Source organism: Anabrus simplex, chromosome 2, assembly GCF_040414725.1.
Source record: "Anabrus simplex isolate iqAnaSimp1 chromosome 2, ASM4041472v1, whole genome shotgun sequence".
Lineage (NCBI taxonomy): Eukaryota > Metazoa > Arthropoda > Insecta > Orthoptera > Tettigoniidae > Anabrus > Anabrus simplex.
In genome coordinates, this window is record NC_090266.1 from 736,943,137 (window position 1) to 736,967,734 (window position 24,598).

Here is a 24,598-nt window from a genome sequence, read left to right on the forward strand (position 1 = left end):
GTGAATTGGATATCGGTATCTATGTTATTAAGGTGCATTAGGGTGGAGGCATCAGTGATACGTTGGTCTACGATTATAAAAGTATCATCCACAAATCTAGACCATAAGGCTATATTATTGAATGTTTTGTTTTATTCTATTTTTGTGTGTTCCAAAAAATTTATGTATATATCAGCCAGGATGCCTCATGCCAGTGAACCCATAGCCAGTCCGTCTTGTTTGTATATTACTTTGTTGAAAGTAAAATAATTATTATTGGTTAAAAGTTTCAAAATTGACATAAAATCGCCTATTTCAAGTTGGCTAAGCCGGCTATGAGCACGCAAGCTTTTTAAGACGATTGGTATGACTTTTTCTGGTTTAATGTTAGCATACATATTAGTGATATCGAATGAGTGCATTGTATGGTATGGTTGTAATCTGAAAATATCCAGTTGTTTAATTAATTCTAAAGTATTTATAATCGATTTACTGGCTTGAAAAGTGTAATGTTTACTCAAAAATTGCTGTATAAATTGCGCTGTTTTATACAGAGGGCTTGGTCTAAAATTTATTATAGGGCGTATAGGTACTTCGTTTTTATGTATTTTTGGTTGTGCTTTTACAGTCGGTAGGCCAGGGTTCATATTAATCAATTTGCTTTTTTCGCTATCAGTAAACAGGCATGTTGTATTTTTAAGAATTTGTTGTTTTTGGATAGACTGGGTTGTGAAAGTTTTATCTGTGAAAAATTTTTGTGTTTTAGCTATGTAATCTGTCTGATCTAATACAACGGTAGCATTACCTTTATCTGCTTTGGTAATAATAATGTTTGAATTTCTGATTTTGTTTTTGAGTTGACGAATCTTTTTTTCTGTCTTCGAGCTGCGATGTATTTATAATATTAGTTTGTGTACTGAAGATGTTTTTAATTTGTTTTTTTAGCCTCGTACCTGACTTCATTTTGAGTGCCTGTAGGCATTTTACTGATAGCTGCCTCTGTTTCAATTATTAGTTTTTAGCCATATTCATGATGATGTAATTGGGCCAATTATGTTTAAGTCCTGTGGAAAGAATTTCTGTTTCTTCTTGGTCAAAGTTAGTTTTTGACAGATTCACAAATGGCTGGTGAAATTGGGCTATGTTTTGAGTCTGTATGTTATATGGGGTTGCATTTCTAGATGGCCTGTTTTCCGAGTTGAATTCGTTGAGAAGAGCCTGGAATTTTTTATCTAATATGTTCTGTTTCTGGGAAAGTATCTTATTTAACATGTTCTGCACTGTATTTTGGAAAATATTCCACTATGCAGCTGACAACAACTTGGTAATAATTTGGTTATTTACATTTAAATTATTTAAAAGAACCACGCTCTGCTACCATTTGAGTCACACACCCTCCCACCGCGGAAACAATCCCAGTACAAATAAATACCATGACAGATTAGAGTCGTAGATCGTGACTAGGAAAGGCCAAAATAAAGCCTTGAACTGGAAAAGAGCCTCTTTACAAATTAAAAATAATAAGAGACTAATTCTATAACCAATAAAATTCAAGTACATGTAATAAGGGTTTGTTAAAATCATAAAATAAAGGTAGAAGGAAAGGAAAATAATCAATTAAAAAAATAAGAACGGGTACATACATAAGCAGTCCTGGTCCAGTTGATGGCACAACATTGTTATGTGAGCATGAAGTTACCAAACCCCCCGAAATATTAAAACTTTCGGCAAGCTCACTCAGTTAAGTACAATATCATCATTGAATGTGCCAGTATTTACACTGGTGCCACAGATCAAAGAGATCATTCTTTCCACGAATTTTATTTCATATAATTTTTCACACAACATCATTCCGACACCACCCTTATAGTAACAATCACCACAGATCTTCAAAACTCCCACGCATCAAGGAGAAAACCCCGAGCAGAAATAGAAAATAAAATATCCTAGATATCAGTATGGCACAAAGAGAAACAACTCTGGACCAAGGAGATAATATAAATAAAAAATGGGGAGATCTCAGGCATGTGCATAGCCTAAATGAAACATAAAACATGGCAGCCCTGTAGGTAAGCGAGCGGCCAAGACAGATGCGAAGGCAAAAGAAATAGCACCGTATGAAAATGCAAGAATAAGATACAGAAACAAGATCAAAATGTAAATTCAGCTGATTGATACGTCATTCTTTCACTCCCCTCTCATACTAACATTCGTGCACATATTCAGGCACAGCCGGGATCAGCAAGCAATATGAGCACAAGCGTCAGTCAAAAGACGAACTCAATTTCATATAGCATGACTCCAAGGTCACAAACGAGGTCTCATTTATAACAGAAGTTGCGTGCGCAGGACAAACAAATTCAGCTGTGGGATCAGAGAAATCCCGCAATCATACACAAACCCATCAGGGTTCGCACTTCGTACGACACGAGTGGAAGCTCGCGCTGACACCGAGGGCAAACAGTCATTAGATGGCAAATTACATAAAAATGCAGCGCACATGAACAGAAGTAATATGAGACCCAAGCATCAACATATCATAATCACAATAAACCACAAGAAAACATGCAGTCCATTCGTACTGCGGAGCGAACAACGCATATCAATCAGCTATAAATAATAGAACAAATATTACGAAAGAATAGCCGAACAAATATAACGAAAGAATAGCCGAACAAATATTACGAAAGAATACCCATACCTGGAATATATTAACCAGCAAAGAAAGAAGCATGGTAGTATAGGCTAAGTTTGAATTGTTTAAAGACTTTTCTGCAAGTCAAAAACTCTACTCCGATCTGCGTAAGGTCCATTTTTATTCTTCTCATAAAACCAAAACAAAGATTCGAGTCAAAGAGATAAAATTAACATCTCGTCGGAAAGATACGACCATTCAATAACACTAGAATGTTTATATTGTTCTCCCAACTATTCAATACAATACAATCTTAAAAGTTAGGACTTTTGTCCTTATCAAAATATTAGCATAAAATGAATACATTAGATGGTACATGTTTTGCCTATCAATCGTAGGCATCATCAGCCATATTCTACCTTATGAATAGATCAGGTACCTGATTGGGAATGACTTATGAATACTGTTAAAAACTATATCTTGTAAAATGGATTGGAGATCGTTAAACAACTAATACAAAATAAAATGTGGTATACTATTACTTAACAATATTGTGTTAATATTTGAGTCTAAAAGGATGACATTCATTTGAAGATCACAACACTGATATTAAAAGATATTATAGTAAAGATAAAAATCAGAAAGACATTCCATTTGATTGTCAAAGGGCGTGTTGTTAAAAACTCGAAGAAAGTTGTGCACTGGTAGTGGTCGTTGGTTCTTTAAGTTTCTATTTATATGCTAACAAATTTTGAAGAATTAACATATGGCCACGTTCTTTTTAAGATGATATTAGTTGAAATGTTGGTGCCGTAGGTTTTATTGAAGTTTGTATAGATGTCATTAGGCCATCTTCTTTGAAGTAGTATTTGTGGGAAGAGTTTGTGATAGGTGTAGCTTTTATTGTTGAACTTGCTGAGGTGAGCATACTAGTCAAAAGGGAACGTTGTTGTCAGTTGGTGGGTAGCCAAGTGTGTGATGAAACTCCCTTTAACCGCTGCGATGTTAACTTATGTTGATGGCTTTAGAGCAACTGGCAGTCGCCGAGCTTTTATTTCGCACCAGGCTGGGGCTGTACCTTAATTATGGCCATGGCCAATTCCGTCCCATTCCTAGGCCCTGCCTATTCCATCGTCGCCATAAGACATATCTGTGTCGGCGCAACGTAAAGCAAAAAAAAAAAAAAAAATATCTATGTAGCTGGCCGTGATTTCACTACGCTCGCGGGAAACAAAACGAAGTGACGACCATATAACTGCCAAATATGTTTAGTTGCCAACTTACAAACATTGAAATGAGGAGGGTTGACCAGTAATGCTCTAAGGGATTGAACATTTTTTACTTCTTTCCTTTTTCCTTCGTAGAAAATAATTTATTTCGTAACAATGTTGCTTTTCCTTAATAATTTCCCCTTCGACTGTAATGCTGTAATCACAAAGTGAAATCCGTAATCATTACGGACAATCTGTAATAGTTGGAGCCTCTGGAACAGTATGGCTTTAAAAGTGGAATATCTACAATGTACCCAATCTTCAGCATGAGGCAATTGATGGAAAAGATTTGGGAATATGGAAAGGAGGAGGAGGAGGAGGATGATGATGATTCTTGTTGTTTAAAGGGGCCTAACATCTATGTCATTTGCCCTAATAGTACAAAATGTGCCAAAATGTAACGACAATTTAAAACTCCAAAATTCATCCACTGACCAGAATTCAAAACTTGATGTTGAAGAATGAATGGATGAACATGAATGTAAAACAATCACCAGATCAAACCCACAATATTAAAAGTTAAAAATAATTCCAAAACCAATCCACTGACTACAATTTAAAAAGAGATGATGAACAATAATTATCAACTAAAAACAATCAGTGGATCCGATCCGCAACTAACTTAAAATAATCGTATATACTGACCAAGGGGCTGCTTATAAAGCACAATCCTGAATTGAAAATGCTTGCTGTCTAAAGGGGTTGAATATCCGGTGAACGGCCCCTCATAATGATACTTATCGCTAGTAAAGTAGAACCATGATATTTCTCAAGTAGGAGTACTAATCACAAGTAACGCAGACTCAGTGTTCCAGACATTATGGTACTACTCACATGTAATGTATTACACACAGGTAACGCAGACCTATGGCGTTTTTCACATAATGGCATCACTCATAGGCAACGCAAACCCATGATGTTCCTCACATAGTGGTACTAATCACAGGAACCATACTATCCCCTGGTATTCCTCATATAGTGGTACTTATCACAGTCAACACCCAGACTAGCGATGTTCCTCGAAATGCTTCCAGTGAGGTGTGGGAAACCAAGATCAAAAAGAGACTGGGTACACAAACTGTAGAAATGGTGCAAGTTATGTACAAAAACTGCATCAGCAGCATACAGACTCCATTTGGAAAGAAAGAATGGTTTAGAAATGAAACTGGACTAAAATAGGAGAGTGTGCTGTCGCCTTTTTTGTTTCTAATGGTTATGGACGAAATTGTAAAGACAAAGGAAGCATACGGGAATAGGGAGATGAAGTTATTCTTATTTGCAAATGATATTGGTGTCTAGGGACAAACAGCAAGAAAGTACAAGAACAAATTTATGCACTTAACAAAAAAACTGAAAAGTAGTGAATGAAATCCAAGTATAGTGATATCAAGAGAAAGACAACGGAAAGGCATTGTGAAAACTGGTGGTCAGAGACCTGAAATTGTTGACAGTTTCAAACACTCAGGGAGTGAATTAATTCAGAATACAAGACCGGACATGGAGAATAACAAAGAGGGTGCAACAGGGTAATGCATTCTACCACAGTGTAAGAAACCTTGTCTGGAATAAAGAGGAACCAAGGAAGTGTAAAGAGATAATGTATAAAATGTATTATGCACCTATATTGACCTATGCGGCTGAGACCTGGAGAATGACAAGTAGGGGAGGGAAGTAGAATATGGCCAGTGAATTAAATACCTAAGAAATATGATTGGAAAGACAGATTGAGAAACGAAGATGTGAGAACGGAGGTCGGAATGGAAAACCTAAATTAGAGAATTGATAGCAGTAAACTAAGATGGTGTGGACATGTAAAGAGGATGCAGGAGGAAATAATATCAAAACAGATGATGAAAATGAAGTTTGAGGGAAAGAGAACGAGAGGGGGACCTAGAACGAGGTGCATAGATTCAATAAAGAGGAGTACAAGAAGAAGAAGAAACCTGGACTGGGACGAAATGATGGATGAGGAATGGTGGAAGGAGAGAGGAAGGTGGAAAAGTGCCATAAATATGCTGACCTGGCAGGAGTTGGTTAATGGGAAAGGAGGGTGAAGATGACTACCTTACAATTCCTTTTCTTGGATGTGTAGTATAACTTTAATCATTCACTAAACTTGTTGCACTTTACAGTTAAATCCAACCTTTTGACATTAAAATGTTTATGTTCCATGCATGCACAGATGGCTACTTTGGCCTGTTTGATATTACACCAACACCTATTTTTTCTTGTGATTTGTCATTTCCAGAAGGTACAATTACTTTGAATCTTACTGGTAGATAACTATGTATTGCTGTGAGTTTTAATGTGACATTTTGGGTTGTATTCTCACCTTTATTAACTATTTCCTTTATATTTCCCTGTTAAATTTAACATTTATTTTACCACTGAATCTATTAAAACTTGGTTTACTACAACTATGCCTATTGTCATACAATACTTAAACCTGTCTTGCCAGCTCTCTGCAATCCACTCCAGCCAGTACAAGTCATTTTCCTGGTTGTGGCCTTCGCTTGAGGTCATTCTACAGCTTCAGCCATGTTGTCAGCACTCGCATTCTAAACAACATTCAGCTGCTTAACTACCTGGTGCACCGAGCTCGATAGCTGCAGTCGCTTAAGTGGGGCCAGTATCCAGTATTCGGGAGATAGTAGGTTCTGTAACGTGTTCAAATCGCTTACCTTATTTTTCGTCTATGCTCAAACCCAACGCATCGTTTCGCGACACGAAGTGTCTGCCTTCATGCCTGCCACTTGACTGTCTGGACTGTTTCATCGCTCCACACGAAGCCCTGTGACGTCATCGCTTCTCGCATGTTCTACGGCGACCTTGGTTCCGTATATATACGGGCTGCGTGTGCTTGTTCGATGTTCAGGTGTGGATCAAATGTTGTGATAGGCAGTGGAAGCTCTGGAAGTGTGCGCGGCTGGGCCGTGTACATACTGGTTTTAAAAATTTCTCCGTTCAACCTACTGGGTGAGCAGACTTCATATTTTTTTTCTCATATGAACATTCATTCTATTTTGCCTTTTTCTTCGGTTTGTTAATTGGAATCCGAACTTTAGTCCTTTTTTTTAAGGGCATTACGAAATTGTCACTCTGGTAAAATTCTAACTCCGAACTTGAGAGAGAAAAGTGAATCGAGAATGTGGACTGGACTCGCGGTGTGTGATGTGTGAACTTTGCCTTCCATTAATGTAATTTGGGAACTTCGCGGCCTGATCAGTACTCTGTCTCCTTATCCCTCCTGATTTTTTCTTCTTTCTTCGCCTCATTGCCCTCCTTTTACCTTTCCCTTCCTTTATTATTTTGTTCTTTTGTTTACCTTTGTCATTTATGATGGTGTATCGCGGTCTGCTAACCCTTTTATGATCTATCTACACTAGGTAGCTTTGATGTTCATATGTTTTCCTATATAGTCTAAGCTGAAACACGAATCTGGGGGATTGTAGTAGTATCTTGTAAAGTACACCCTTTTTGGTATTGTAACCTCTCTTCAATTAAAATTACTGCCAATTGTTTTTTAATTATCTTATTCTGGTTCATCAAATGGGCCTCTTATGGGAACTTGTATGTAAACGAGAACATTGATTTGCTCAGGTTTAACCTTTTCACTCGAATTTGTACGAGTCAAGATATGTGTAATACACGGGGCATTTATCCCTTGGTTGTACCTCAAAAACAGTTGTAGTTCTCGGGGTTTTTATCCCTTGTTGTAACCAAAGATAATGTTGATTTTTTTTTTTTTTTTTTTTTTACGGGTCATTTTTACCCTTTGTTGTAATTGCGTGTGCCTATCTAAACTAGATTATTGACCTTTGTAATAGTCCCTCGTGATCTGTTTTATGTATATTATTCTGCTATTTTGAAAACTTTATTCAATATATATCTTAAAAAAAAAAAAAAGAATTCTGAATTTTGGGAGTTCCCTTTTCTGGCATTCCTTTCCTATGATTTAACATGCACTTACCACGATAACTCCTCTTGGGTATGGCCCATCATTAATGTTTTTTTTTTTTTTTTTTAATCTTCCGAAGTACGGCTTCGTGTATTATACCTTTCTCTGCGCTCCGCTCTGCTGAGTTTATTGCCTTGTGAGTCAGAACTTGTATTCTGGAGCGTCCTGCCTCCTACGCAGAAAGTGTCCATAACAGTTCGAACCCCACTGTCGGCAGCCCTGAAGATGGTTTTCCATGGTTTCCCATTTTCTCACCAGGCAAATGCCGGGGCTGTACCTTAATTAAGGCCACAGCCGCTTCCTTCCCACTCCTAGCCCTTCCCTGTCCCATCGTCGCCATAAGACCTATATGTGTCGGTGCGACGTAAAGCAACTAGGAAAAAAACTACCTGGTGCAACTGAGGATATTTTAACCAGACAACAACTGTCTATCAGCCAGATGATCACTTAAGGACACCGCATCTGAGGTCCAATCTTTGATGCTCGAACTCTGAACTTTATAACTTCGCGTAAAATTATAAGTCAAAGCCTTGAAAACATTGCACAGGTGCTCTTCTGCTTCTGAGAAGTTAAGTATTGTTTACAAAAGGCAGTAAGATATACTAAATTTGTTTCTAAAGTTTTACCTTTAATTAGTAATTAACTTAGATAACCAAGAATTAACAAGAGGCAAAAATCTCCCTCTCTCAACAAATCAACCCTGAATTTAAGACTGGTATTGAAATTTTTTGTATGAAAAACACACACATATTCTCTCTCTCTCAAGATACTCATCTGTACATACCTGTAACACACTCTGTTCAGCAAGGCCTATACGCAGCTTTCCTAAGAGAGACCGTACCAAATAACGGGCTTCAATGCCACGGCAGCAGACAAAGAGATTTATAACTTTTGATGTCTTTTGCTTCATACTCTGAAAGAAAATTGACATACAGACAAGAAAAAGTTAATCAAGCATTTACAAAGCACATCACATAAAGAGAACTGACAGAAAACCAAGGCAAACTGTCACAAGCTATTAATTCACATTTACTAAACATTCAGTCAGCAATTTAAATGAAAGAGCCACAATTTCAAAATTGCTAAACATTTCCTAGTTTGCAAGGTGAAAATACTGTAGATCTCTTAAATATCGCTAAAATACTTTTCCTGTTAACGACTTGTTTGATGACATGATATAGGTGTTGATTCCCATAGGGAACCTGAAATATTTGTCCCGAATGAATAAATATACCATTATGAATTGACCGTTATTGGACATAATAAATTTTCCAGCTAACTCATTCATGGTTGCCAGCGTTTCGCCTCAATGTGCTAAGTTGGGCTCATCAGTTGGTAAATAACACACCCACCAAGACGCATGGCTAGTGCGTACCGTGCAGGCCACTGCGTAGGCTACTTGGAGCCATTGGTAGTGCCAATGCACTATGAAAGACTTTGTCTCATTACCAAAAATTGACGCCTGCCTGGCCATCAGATCATATAGATGTTGATTCCCAATTTTACATCCTGGGGTATAGAAAATTCCCTGTACTTGTGGCAAGGTATACATTGGCCAAACATGCCGATCCATTGGTACTCGTATCAAGGAACATGAACTAAATATTCGTCTCAACCAGCCAGCCAAATCAGCAACAGCTGAGCACCCCCTACGCTGGGTCATGATGTCGTGTTCCAAGATGCTCGAGCTCTTACCCACACTATACACCACAAGTCCAGAATTATATGGGACGCTGTGGAAATACATAGAAATCTTAACAATTTCAACAGGAACACTGGCTATCAATTAAGTAATACATAGTTGCCAGCCATTAAGGATTTACGTAGGTATTTCTCTTCCCTGTTGCATCACTGTTTTTATTTCCTTTCAGTGTTTTCCTAATTTGTACATTCCTCATTGCCAGATGTTTCATTCCAGGCTTGTGTCTGTGTCATACTTTCATATGTGTGTACATATGTTATGTGACTCTCCCTCACACTGATTCTGTTGGTGCCATGAGCTTCTGCTTCGAATGCTAGCACCGTACCGCATACAGTGAGCCATTTGGTGACGAATGAACGTACCACTTCTATTATTAACGTCTAAATTCAAACTTCATTCTTGGAGAAGTCTTGCTCGTGAACAGTCAAGATTTTCTTCTGAAGATGCAGAGCAAAGTTTTCTGAGAAACTTAAAGAATTTTACCTTATTCTCTTGACATGGCATAAGACCAAAAACCTATAGCATGTCTATAAGTATGGGCCATGAACACATCAATGGTAACTGAAGTTACTGTTGTGAAAATCTATAAATCCTTCTATATCTCCAAAGTGAGGCAGTGGTGTATACTGAGGGCTACCAAGGCTATCGGTGAAGCCCAAACCTCAAATAAGAATGATGGGAATCTAAGGCACATTATATTGTAAGTATCTGGTACATTGTTCCATTTACAAAATTTGGAACGCAATGAGATAAAACGTTGCTCGCATTTCTGAGTGCAAAGCGTCTGAGAAAGATATTGCACCCAAGGTACTGCGTCCCTCTCCCCTTGCCTGCCTTCCTGCTGAATACCTGACAGGTGCAGGGACCGGGGAATAGGTGTGCTAGGCTACGGACAATCAGATCACCACTGCTTAGAAAGGAGAGATACCTCAATGACTTGAAGTTGTCCGGAAGTTTCCAAATTGACACATGCGTTCCTCATCGTATATACCTCCTCACCTCATACTTCTGACTTGATAACATAGATAACATTTCACTCCCTTTTGCTTCTACATCCTTGTAGAAAGACAGTGCAGGGCTTCTGTTATAGAAGTATTACAGTTATTTTTTATACGTAGATCTGCTAAAATGAAATGCACTCTGTCAGATATAGTGTTCTCTTTGGTTGGTTGAAATCGAACCTATGATCATGGCTCAGGCACCACCACTGATCTCCCAAGGTACAACTGCTGGTAGTGCTGTAAAATTCAACATTTTAACTTCATAATAATGTTATTTGCTTTATGTCCCACTAACTACTTTCACGGTTTTCAGAGAGGCTAAGGTGCCGGAATTTAGTCCCGCAGGAGTTCCTTTACGTGCCAGTAAATCTACCGACATGAGGTCGACGAATTTGAGCACCTTCAAATATCACCGAACTGAGCCAGGATCGAACCTGCCAAGTTAGTGTCAGAAAGCCAGCGCTTCAACCGCCTGAGCCACTCAGCCCGGCGTATTTTAACTTAATAATAATAATAATAATAATAATAATAATAATAATAATAATAATAATAATAATAATCAGTCTAGCCTAAGCAAGCAACAGGTGCAGACCTGCTGAGTTGAGTGTGCCGGTAGAGTGGAGCTGAGTAAGAGCAGGGAGTGGACGGGTCAAGTGGAGAGCGACGAGGAAGATGATTGATATAGAACAATATCGGGTCGTTATCAGAAGATGGCAGGGAAGAATGAAGAAGAAAACCAAAGGAAAGGAAGGTAAAGGGAAGATGGGATTGAAGGGTGAGATGCTGTTGGTGGCAGCAGTGATCACTCTGCTGCTAGTTATTGGGGGTGTGGAAGTAAATCCCGGCCAAATATTAGTGGCAACATGAGCTGAGAGGATGTAGAAGTCATAAGGAAGGTGGTAAAGGAGGTGGTGGAAGAAGTCTGGCCGTTTGAACAGATAAAAAAGATAGAGGAACAAGTTAAGGACTATGAAAATATGAGGCAATGGATACAGGAAAAAAATGGAAATAACTAAGACCAAAGTGGAAAACAGTGAGAGAGAAATTGTTACTAAGAGAGAAAATAAACAATATAGAAGAGGAAGGGTTGAATCTGAAGAAAGAAGTAGAAGCCCAGCAGTCAAGAACGTAGGAGGAAATGCATATTTACATATGGTGTGCAGGAAGAAAAGGGAGAAGTCAAAGTAGACATAATTTACAAAGTGGTGAATGTCATCCAGAATAAAATGAAAATTAATTTAAGCAAAATCGATATAGACGATGCGGAAAGAGTACGTAAGGTGAGAGGGCACAGGTCTATAAAAGTGAAGGTGTTATCCACATTGATGGTGGACATAGTGACAAGAAATGCCGGAAATTTACAGAGTGAAAAAATTTGGATCAAGAGATATATGGGAAGAGATGGGAATAAGAATTTCAGAATTTTAAGGCAACATCTAGTGAGAGCCAGACTTCAAGGATTTAGGGCGTACATTAGGGGCCAGCAATTGGTGGTAACCAATGGTAAATGGACACGAGTTCGGACAGTGACGAAACTTCAGGCATTGGAAGAGAAACTTAATCAGGCAAAAGTGATGGCGACGAGATCGGAGGAAAGGCAGGTAAGAGAAAGCAGTGTCGGAGAAGACGTGCATAGTGTAAAGGAAAGGACAGTGGATACCTGTGTGAGAATGGAGGGAAGCAGCCGGGGAAATAGGAAAAGAGATGGGTTGGGAGGACAGTGCAGGAATAATAAAGAAGAAGCAAGAGGTAGTACTTGCAAGAGGTAGTACTTGCAGAATGAAAATGAAGGCTGGAGGGAGGATGCTAAAAGAAGAGAAACTGTGAACAAAGGGAGAAGCACAAGTCTAAAGGAGATGTGGGGAAAAGTGATGAGGGCACAGTAATGAGAAGTAAAAAGTTAAGTAATGCTAGTAAGTTAGGGAAAGGTGTGCAAGTATAATTAGACTAGAAGATATATTGTGATTATAGTTGTTTGTAAAGAGTTAATGCAAACAATGAAAGGTGGTTAAGAGTGATGAAGTGGAAGAGAATGGCGAGATAATGAAAACAGTGATTGTGAATAATGAAAGGTGGTTCAGTTTGTTAACCCTCTTAGTGCCAGGCCCGGCTGCTCACAGTATACCAAGAGTGCCAGACAGATTTAGAGAATTTTGCAGGTTCTCACTCTCTGGACTATATAGTTCACAAATATTATAACTATGACTTGAAATTTTTATTAAATGTTACCAAGAAGACATTCTTACTGCTGAACTAAATTGCAGCACTAAAATGCTCTTGGGTATTTTGAAAAAAAATATTTTCCAAACAATTTCAAAACACCAAAAATTAAAAATCAGAAACAAAACAGAAAAAAAAGAAAAAGAAAATTCAACTCAATGGTAAATATTGATGACTTTTTTGAAATGTCCTATTTTAGATGAATAAACATGTAAAGCTTTACATTTTTATCTTCAATAGTTTACGAGTTATGTACAATGGCATCGTGATATACAATTGGCATGTTCAACAATGGGATCGAACCTGGCACATGGGTTGTAGTCACAGTGACCAGATGGTGATCCATTATCATTTTTCACAAGATGAAAGAATCCCAAGATCAATTGGAATCTGTTTCATGAGAACATATTTCCAAACCACGGAATATAACGAGAGTTTTTGACCCAATAAGAAAATATGCTTGGCCTTGTAGTTATACCCATTTCCAACAAAACAGCAATGAAAGCCTTCATTTCAGTCAATGTAACCGGGCGCCACTGCTGTGCTCTGGCATATGGTGACAAGAAATGATGTCTCATATCTGCTTGTCTCTGTAGTTATGAGATTCAATAACTGAGCCGTGAAAAATAAAATAAAAATACACTGTAGGTTTACGTCTGACGAAGGGGCGTGTCTCAGGCTAGGAGTATCATAATAATCAGGTTAGAGTTGGTATTTTGCATCCTGACGTAATTGAATTTCACGAAAAACAGGAAATTGTTGCTGTTGGATATTGTTACAGCTGTCATCATCATCAGTACTGTCACTCAGATGGTCATTACCACTTCCAATATTTACATTCGGACAATGAGCATGTGGTTGAGTGTTTACAGAAAACTCGCTGTTATCAGTCCCAATAACACTTTCACTTTACCCTTCCTCACTTGTTGGAAGAATTAGTCTTCATCATTCTCTTTTTCACTAAAAAGTATTAAGATATACAGTCAGTTCGTCATCGTTAACAAAATAACTTCTCCCGCTAGTCGCCATTTTACTCACGGGGTATGGAGATCATACGTCGTAGATCAACATGGACTTTAGAAATTCAATGCATGATAGCGAATGAATTTACGCACTATCCAGCAGCGTAGTTAAAATCTAATGACAATTATCTATGGACTCGACACATAAGACATTGTAATCTGACGGCCCAAGTTGTACTACTGCGTATAGAATTGCGCGCTATCCAAACAACGATATATCGTGGTTGGCACTTTACGCGTATATACGAAACAACGATATATCGCTGTCTGGCTCTCTACGGGTTAAGAGTGATGAAGTTATAGAGACAGTGAGATTATAGTTAAGTATATTTGAAGGTAATATGAGATTAAAAGAAATGTAGTGGAGTATGGCTGGTAAATATTGCAATGGTAAGACGTGGTGGTATCATTTAATGTGGAGTTTGGCTTGAAGTTTATATGAGATTGGAGTGGTGGTTTCTAAGAGTGATTAAGTTATAGAGATTGGTGAAATAATGAAGGAAGGTTAAGATATCAGATGGGAGGTTTAAGGTATAGTGTGATTAAGAGATTGATCTGGAGGTATGTAAAGAATGATGGCAATTAATGAAAGGTGATAGAGTTTAAGTTGGAAGGTTAATGGAGTATGGCTGGTAAATATATGAATGGTAAGATGTGGTGGTACAATTTAAATATGGAGTATGGTTAATTATATTCGAATGGTAAGGGACTGATTGGGAGGTATGTAAAGAATGATGGTAATTAATAAAAGGCAATAAGGTTTATATCTGAATGGTAAGATGTGGGGTACCATTTAAATGGGGAGTATGGTTACATATACTTGAACTGTAAGTTAATATGGCTCGAAATTATTGAATGGTAAGATGTGGAAGTTAGATAATAACGAGTGGTGACCTGAAAGTAGAACAAGTATAAAGTCCGAACGTGAGGAGAATGAAGTACACAAACTCAGCAGGTGACTGGATCAGCAAGCTTTAGTAAGTCGAGACAGTTCATGGTATGAGGTTTGGAATGTGTAAAGGTGTGCGAGTCCAGTTAGGAGAGGAAGGAAGGTCACTATATTTCCTGTGCCATATTGCCGATCATATTATTTTAATACATTTTATCCTATTTTGTTAGTTTATTTGCCCATGCCGAATATTTTAATTTAATGCCAACTTTGATTGGTGTCTGGATCCATCTGGAATAGTTGGAAGGTAAGAGCTTGTTTAGGTTTGGTTGTACTATTATTTTCCTCCAATACAAATCAATTAGGTAAACACTAAGATCTGGAGGAAAATAAAGACATACAGAAATAATAATAATAATAATAATAATAATAATAATAATAATAATAATAATAATAATAATAATAATAATGCTCAAGAAACTATCATCAACCAAAGGCAAACACCCATGGTGGAGTTCAAAGTGTGATGTGGCTATAGAAGAAAGGCGTAAAGCCTGGACTAGGTGGAACCAACATAAAACTGAAGCCAATTATGAAGCCTTCCTCATGCAAAGAAAAGCTACAGCTAACACCATCCGCAGTGCCAAGAGAAATTACCTCAGGAGCCTAATGCAAGAGGCTGAAAATAATTTTCAGAGAAACAACTCAAGAGACCTGTACAAAGGACTTAAGAAGCAAACGACCCAGTACACAGCTCCTACCCTCATCCTCCACGGGCCAGATGGAAAACTTCAACTGAACAATAAAGACTGCACCAAAACTCTTGCAGATTATTTCCAGAAGCTACTAAACGAAGAGGAACCTAAAGAAAAGCTTATTTTCCATGAGCCTTCACACAGGAACCCTGATTCTCAACCACCTACGAGAGAAGAAATAAAGGACATCATCGCTGGTCTCAAGAACAACAAGGCTTCAGGTGAAGACGGCATAGTTGCCGAGATGTGGAAACATGCAGATGACCAGTCTTTGGAGAGCATCCATCAAATCATAAAGGACATATGGACAACAGAGTCCCTACCCGAAGGATGGACGTCTGCCGTGATTCACCCCCTCCACAAGAAGGGAAGTAAGACAGATCTCAACAATTATAGAGGTATTTCCTTGTTACAAATTACCTACAAGATCCTCTCTGTAGCCCTGCTTAATAGAGTCACCACACAGCTAGACTCACAGTTAGGTGAATACCAAGCTGGTTTCCGTAAGACTAGATCTTGTCCAGAACAGATACACAATCTTAAGACAGTTCTCAATTACAAAAGCCGAGGTGGACATCCCTGGGTGGTGGTCCTAGTAGATTTTCAGAAAGCTTATGACTCTGTGGACAGAGACACCCTTTTCTCCATACTATGGGAACTTGGTCTGGATGGGAAGACCCTACGATTGATTCAAGCCACTCTGAGGAACACGACGTCCAAGGTCAGGTTCAGAGGTGAACTATCTGAAAGCTTTCCAATCAGAACAGGAGTTAGACAGGGTGATGGTCTCTCCTGCATTCTCTTCAACTGTGTCCTGGAAAAGATCATTAGAGAATGGAGAACTATGCTACCACCGGGAGCTGGACTGAAGCTTGGGTACAAGAGAGACAACCTCATTGTCCCGTGCCTAGCCTTTGCCGATGACCTCATTCTCCTGGCAAACAATATAGAGGAGGCTACCTACAACTTACAGAGTCTTTATTGTGTAGCAGTTAAGACTGGTCTGAAAATCAGCATCCAGAAGACTGAATTTATGACCAATATCAAGGAGGCCCCTTCTACAATTCCTCTCACAGACGCTACCATACGAAAAGTACCTGCGGTTATGTACTTGGGAGAATGGATCTCCGATAATATAGATGTTGATTCCCATAGGGAATCTGAAATATTTGTTCCGAATGAGTAAATTTATAATACCAATATAAATGGTCCGTTATTGGACATTATAAATTTTCCAGCTAACTCATTCCTGGTTGCCAGCGTTTCGCCCTCGTGTGCTAGGCTGGGCTCATCAGTTGGTACCTAGCACACCTACCAAGACGCTGGCTAGTGCATACCGTGGAGGCCACTGCGTAAGCTAATTGAAGCCACCGGCAGTGCCAATGCACTATGAGACACTTTGTCCCATTATCAAAATTTGATGCCTGCTTGGCCATCAGATGATATAGATGTTGATTCCCATAGGGAATCTGAAATATTTGTTCCGAATGAGTAAATTTATAATACCAATATAAATGGTCCGTTATTGGACATTATAAATTTTCCAGCTAACTCATTCCTGGTTGCCAGCGTTTCGCCCTCGTGTGCTAGGCTGGGCTCATCAGTTGGTACCTAGCACACCTACCAAGACGCTGGCTAGTGCATACCGTGGAGGCCACTGCGTAAGCTAATTGAAGCCACCGGCAGTGCCAATGCACTATGAGACACTTTGTCCCATTATCAAAATTTGATGCCTGCTTGGCCATCAGATGATATAGATGTTGATTCCCATAGGGAATCTGAAATATTTGTTCCGAATGAGTAAATTTATAATACCAATATAAATGGTCCGTTATTGGACATTATAAATTTTCCAGCTAACTCACTCCTGGTTGCCAGCGTTTCGCCCTCGTGTGCTAGGCTGGGCTCATCAGTTGGTACCTAGCACACCTACCAAGACGCTGGCTAGTGCATACCGTGGAGGCCACTGCGTAAGCTAATTGAAGCCACCGGCAGTGCCAATGCACTATGAGACACTTTGTCCCATTATCAAAAATTGATGCCTGCTTGGCCATCAGATGATATAGATGTTGATTCCCATAGGGAATCTGAAATATTTGTTCCGAATGAGTAAATTTATAATACCAATATAAATGGTCCGGAATGAGTTAGCTGGAAAATTTATAATGTCCAATAACGGACCATTTATACTGGTATTATAAATTTACTCATTCGGAACAAATATTTCAGATTCCCTATGGGAATCAACATCTATATCATCTGATGGCCAAGCAGGCATCAATTTTTGATAATGGGACAAAGTGTCTCATAGTGCATTGGCACTGCCGGTGGCTTCAATTAGCTTACGCAGTGGCCTCCACGGTATGCACTAGCCAGCGTCTTGGTAGGTGTGCTAGGTACCAACTGATGAGCCCAGCCTAGCACACGAGGGCGAAACGCTGGCAACCAGGAATGAGTTAGCTGGAAAATTTATAATGTCCAATAACGGACCATTTATATTGGTATTATAAATTTACTCATTCGGAACAAATATTTCAGATTCCCTATGGGAATCAACATCTATATCATCTGATGGCCAAGCAGGCATCAATTTTTGATAATGGGACAAAGTGTCTCATAGTGCATTGGCACTGCCGGTGGCTTCAATTAGCTTACGCAGTGGCCTCCACTCCACGGTATGCACTAGCCAGCGTCTTGGTAGGTGTGCTAGGTACCAACTGATGAGCCCAGCCTAGCACACGAGGGCGAAACGCTGGCAACCAGGAATGAGTTAGCTGGAAAATTTATAATGTCCAATAACGGACCATTTATATTGGTATTATAAATTTACTCATTCGGAACAAATATTTCAGATTCCCTATGGGAATCAACATCTATATCATCTGATGGCCAAGCAGGCATCAATTTTTGATAATGGGACAAAGTGTCTCATAGTGCATTGGCACTGCCGGTGGCTTCAATTAGCTTACGCAGTGGCCTCCACGGTATGCACTAGCCAGCGTCTTGGTAGGTGTGCTAGGTACCAACTGATGAGCCCAGCCTAGCACACGAGGGCGAAACGCTGGCAACCAGGAATGAGTTAGCTGGAAAATTTATAATGTCCAATAACGGACCATTTATATTGGTATTAAGAATGGATCTCTGCGAATCAGGGCGAGAACCCAGCCATAGATGCCAGATGTACCAAGTTTGAAAGGGCTTATCACTCGTGTCGTAGTATCTATTCATCTAAGTGCCTCTCCAAGAACCTCAAGCTCAGACACTACAACTCGGTAGTCAAACCATCTGTTCTGTATGCTTCTGAGTGCCTTGTAATGGCTAGGAAAGGCCCACTCAGAAAGCTGGAGTTAAAAGAGAGGAAGATCCTGAGGAGGATATTAGGACCAATCAGAGAGGAAGGAGGCACTTACAGAATCCGCCATAATAATGAACTGTATGAACACCAGGAGGACATCGTCACGTCTATAAGGAAAAGGCGCCTGACCTTTTATGGACACTTGGCCCGTCTGGATTCCGAAAGACTCACCAAAAGGATATTCACAGTAACAGGGAGAGGCAAGGCTTCTAAGAACAAATGGATCACGTCAGTTAAGTCGGATATGGAACAACTAGACATCCCACCGGGACAAACTCATGACCGACTACTGTTCCGTCAAGCCATCCGACACGTAGTTTTCCCAACGTCCCTTACAAGTAAGAAGACTACAGGAACTAAGTGGACCGAGGAGAGAAAGCTGGCTCATAGTCAGGAAATGAAGGAGTATTGGAAGAAGAAGAAAGCAACAACTTTACCCAAGAGTAGATATGAGCCCCGTGGTCCTCAGTAGACCTAAACGACAAAGAAGAAGAAGAAGAAGAAGAATCTTCACCAAAATTCGACATTACAACACTGTGATCAAACCTGAAATACTATACGCGAGTGAAACACTGGATCTCCACAGGAAAACAGTACTCGAAGACATCCTGAAAGAGGAACGTAAAATCATCAGAAAAATTCTCGGCCCAAAACTGACTGACGAAGGATATAGACTGCAATCTCGTACAAAAACCGAGGAGCTCTCAAACCTTGCGGCCGACATCAGGAAAAGACGCCTGAAATTTTACGGACACATCAAACGCCTTCCAGAAAACAGACTGACAAGAATCTTACTTGAGGCAACAGAAAACATCAAAACAAATAAGTGGACAACGGAAATCCGCCAAGACCTGGAAAAGTCAGGAATAAAAGTGGCCGACATCGCTAACCGAACCTGCTACAGAACGAAAATCAACAAGTGGGAAGTAGAGTCAGAGAGAAACCACAAGAAGAAGACAGGAGCTAAGTGGACAGAAGAACGAAGAACCACGATGAGAGAAAAACTGAAGGCTGCCTGGCAAAGAAGGAAATGCACAACTTCTAAGTGAGCTTTGCGTGATCAGTGTTTTGGTCTTTTTCGCATCTAATAATAATAATAATAATAATAATAATAATAATAATAATAATAATAATGGTGCAGGGCATCTGTATAGGCTTGGTGGTGACCTAATGGGGATAAAATGAGTGGTGAAGACATGATTAATACCCAGTCCCCAAGCCAGGGGAATTAAGAGTACGAGGAGGTTAATTCTGAGAATTGGGAACATGCATCATTTTCAAAAATATTTTTTTTGAAAAGTACACCAATGAAATAGTACGTAAACGTATTACATTGTGGTATGTTGCCTTGTTTTCTACCATTAAAAAAATATTTAATAGTGTCTTTCCGCAAGGCGAGTGAAACGGCCTCTGACGTAAGCGGCGCGCTATGACGTCACAATCCAGTACCGCATGGAGCTCTACCAGCCGTTGTGCATCAGCCGTTGCTAAAAGCCGATTGTTTATTATTCATGACCGCGAATAACTTCGAAATGACAGAAGAAACGTTCAAAACAGCACAGTCAGACAATCTACCATGTGTAGATGTCATCATTCTTGAAAAATGTGACTGTTGTGGCCGCAGAAATTCGCGGATAACAAGCAAGTTTGTAAGTGGCGTCTTTTATATACGTGCAATGTACTGTAACCCATAGTATTAGGATAACAACGAACCTGGATAGATATCACATCACTTTCAACATTTCCTTCTAGACTGATTCCCCTATTAAAGAATAACATTACATTTTCGGGCTTTCAGCATTAGTAAAGTAAGAAATCGGATTTCAGCACTAACAAACATATAGGTAGCATTATAGTACTAGTCCGCTTCTGTGGTGTAGTGGTTAATGTTTGTCACTCCCGGAGGCCCGGTTTCGATTCCCGGCTCTGCCACGAAAGTTGAAAACAAATAGTACAAGGGCTGGAACGGGCTCTACTCAGCCTCGGGAGGTCAACTGAGTAGAACGGTTTCGAATCCCACCTCAGCCATCCTCGAAGTGGTTTTTCGTATTTTCCTACTTCTCCTCCAGGCACCTAAGGCCACGGCCGTTTCCTTCCCTCTTCCTTGTCTATCCCTTCCGATCCTCCCATCCTCCAACAATGCCCCTGTTGAGCCTAACAGGTGAGGCCGCCTGAGCGAGGTAATGGCCCTCCTCATCAGTTTCATCACCATACTCAAAGTCTCACGTTCCAGAACACTGTCCTTGAAGTGGTAGAGGTGAAATCCCTCGCTGAGTCCGAGAGAAAACCAACCCTGAAGGATAAACTGATTAAGAAAGAAAGAAAGAAGGAAAGAAAGAAAGATCATAGTACTAAAGGGCTATAATCTATCATCCCCCCCCCCCAAAAAAATATTTATGGTTGGGACAACTGGCCTACCCACTTCGGGGCCCATGAAAGAGAATTAAATATCTTTGTGGAGGGAAAAAATTAAACATGATAAAGATAAGTATGACTTTATCTAGTTTTCACAAGTCGGGCTGAGTGGTTCAGACGGTTGAGGTACTGGCCTTCTGACCCCAACTTGGCAGGTTCGATCCTGGTTCAGTCCGGTGGTAGTTGAAGGTGCTCAAATACGTCAGCCTCGTGTCGGTAGATTTACTGGCACGTAAAAGAACTCCTGCAGGACTAAATTCCTGCACATCGGCGTCTCCCAAAAATCGTAGAAGTAGTTAGCGGGGCGTGAAGACAATAACATTAATTACATCTGGCTTTTAACAAGCTGAGCATATCAGGAAAGAAAAGTGTCCTGGTGACATTTTAGTCGCTCAATACAGGAATGTCTTTGGGTGCTGTGACTTACTTTTTTCCTTCTGTTTGCTTTACGTCACACCGTCACATATAGGTCTTATGGCGACGATGGGACAGGAAAGGCCTAGGAATGGGAACAAAGCGGCCGTGGCCTTAGGTACAGCCTCAGCATTTGCCTGGTGTGAAAATGGGAAACCACGCAAAACCATCTTCAGGGCTGCCGGCAGTGGGGTTCAAAACCCACTATCTCCCGGATGCGAGCTCACAGCTGCGCGCTCCTAACCGCACGGCCAACTCGCGCAGTATTTTTACCCTTCGGTTTATTGACTTGGCTTGTATAACCTAAAACTTTGGCTAAGTAGGATAATATTTTAAACACCTACATCACTATTTTCACCTGTGTGCAATTATGTTATTTATTTCATTAATATTATGATAATTATTATAATTGAGCATTGTTAACTTATAAGACAAGCATTGGTTTTGTGTAGTTATACGTTTGTTAAATTCAAGTTGTTTCCTTTCATGATGTACACGCCTATTCTTTGTTACATTATAGAGTATTTAGGGATAGCCTAAATTTCTTTACCAATTAAGCTCTTCAATAAAGACATACATAACTGTCCCATGCCAAGATATATTGGTAGAATTAGAGCTGTCAAAATGGCTCATAACCCCTTTGATTTATTATCTTGACATGGATCACCCAAAACATAGGTTAGGTTTGGAGAATACTTTAATAATCAGCATTATTTAATGTACTGTTTATTACTTTCATATTCCAAGATGTAATTGAAGCATTTAAATAAAGCATAATACATTAAAATTTAAAGTTTTACCACTAGAACAGCTGACATGGAAAAGTGATTTGAAAATTCAAACAAATTCATCTTACGTTAAAATCTTCAAAAAAATAAACTGTAGACTTTTCCGATATATCACCAGCATTTCTCCGGCTCGCCAAAATCCATTTCTGCCTAGTTTTAGCGTCTTTGGAACATTTATAAACAATTTGTTTGGTATGGTATGCGATGTGCTATTGCACATCGGAACTCTACACCATTTATAAGTTTTCTGCCTCACTGTCTGCGCAGGATTCAGTTTAAGTCTAAAATATACCACTCAGATTATTATCCAATGTATAGACCTCCAATTTAACCATACCAGACACTAACATAAAGTAGAAATACGCGAAGTGTATCCTGCTTCTCACAGCACACTATGTGTTATTTCGTCTGCTAATTCAGTCAACCTGTACGATGACGTCAGACCAATGAGATCGCGTACTTGCGTGACGTGACATTTTCGTAGATTTTTATCATGTTTGGAGTTATTATTTGTACATTCTGATCCCATTTTTGAATTCTGCATGAAATTTTGAATCAGATTAGCATATTTTTAATTAAAACCCCGGATCATGCATGTTCCCTATTGAACCGGGTTCATCAGACCAAAGACAAGGATTCTATCCATTTTGCCACAAAGCCAGACTTTGAATTTGCTAAACCTTAGGCTACCACCTCCACAGATCAGGTATAGATTATTTACAGTAATAGCAGAGGCAAGGGCAGTTGCTTATGAAACAACACTGACAACACAGCAGGCTACTTCATCGACTATTGGCTGCAGCTCAGAACACTTAGGGCTTGACATTCACTAAACCAACTATCAAAAAGGGGTAACCTAAGTCTAGTGGTAGCCCAAATCTTGATCCAAGCACATGCCACTGCGATGAGGGTAGCTCAGATGAAGGACATCAGTGGATTTGATGGCTTAATATACGGAACAATTCTCTGTCATAGCAGTACCAAGTTTTTCAGCCTCGCAATCCACAGATTCTTGTTAATTTATGGTGGTTTGAAATCATTCTTCCTCTCTCAGAGTACCAGTCCCTGGCAAAGAGTAACAAGGAAATTATTCCAAGATCCTTCCAGTAAGTTGTAGATGTGGTTTATCCATGCTTCTTTGCAACTTTTAAATTATACTGTGCTCGAGATGGAAAGAAGTGATATTCCCACAAAGAGGTAAAGTGTCAGGAATTAAAGGAGGAGCTCATTTCCAAGAGGGAACATAAATTCATCCCTCAAGCAGCTACACAGAAGTTAGCAGCAGTGGTCCATGAAATTGACATGAGGTAAAAAGACTTTGAAGAAGCAATTGTAAACTTTTATGATCAGTCCATTTCATATTTTGAAATGTAGGATGGTAGTTTTGATGGTGCTGAGTGGCAAAAAGTTACGGGAAGGGGCGTCCCATTAGAAAATGTGCCGTGTATGACCCTGAGCATTGCGGCTAGCTGTGGCATAGCGCTAACCAGTCTGTCACAGACAAAAGTGTTTTAAAGATGGCAACACGTCACAACTAAACAAACTTTGAACGTGGAATGATCATCAGCGCACAGCGCATGTGTCAGAGCATTGTGGAGTTCACATGCGAATTTGGGTTTCTGAGGTCAACAGTGTTGAGGGTGAATCATCAATATCACAGAGAGAATGATACCACTCGTGTGAACTGCCGTACGGGATGACCACAGGGGTTTAACAAATGGATATCACGTCGCCTCCACAGAATCATACCGGGTGCTCAACGGGCTACTGTGAGTCAGATGCCCACCCAGTTGAATGCTGGGAGTCAGGAACCACATTTCTACCAGCAATGTAAGGAGGCAACTGCACCGCATAGGCTTCACAAGCCGATGACCAACTCGTGTCCATTTGGTAACACCTTGACACGGAGCTCAACGACGTGCATGGGCCTGCAAAAATTGGTAATGGAACATGGAACTGTGGCGGCATCTGGCACGATCCGATGAATCCCGGTTCTAGTTGTATCGAGCTGATAGGCGCGTGAGAGTGTGGCGTATGCCCCATGAAGCTATGAATCCTGCGTGTCAACAAGGCTGTATCCAGGCGGTAGGTGGCTCAGTTCTGGTTTGGGCAGAGTTCTCATGGTCGCATTTAGGCCTCATTTTCCGGCTGCAGGGAACGCCGACAGGTGCACATTATATGTGGACATTGTTTC

The 24,598-nt window shown here is 39.9% G+C and overlaps 1 protein-coding gene across 3 annotated transcripts in view; it reads right to left on the reverse strand.

Annotated features, from left to right (window-relative positions):
- Positions 1-24,598, reverse strand: part of DNAlig1 (DNA ligase 1) — a 719,906-nt gene that overhangs the window by 227,994 nt on the left and 467,314 nt on the right. For all 3 annotated transcript variants that reach the window (XM_068225852.1, XM_068225851.1, XM_068225853.1), the window contains one exon: positions 8,628-8,756. In XM_068225852.1, coding sequence (XP_068081953.1) covers positions 8,628-8,756 — 129 coding nt within the window. The remainder of the gene's footprint in view (positions 1-8,627; positions 8,757-24,598) is intronic.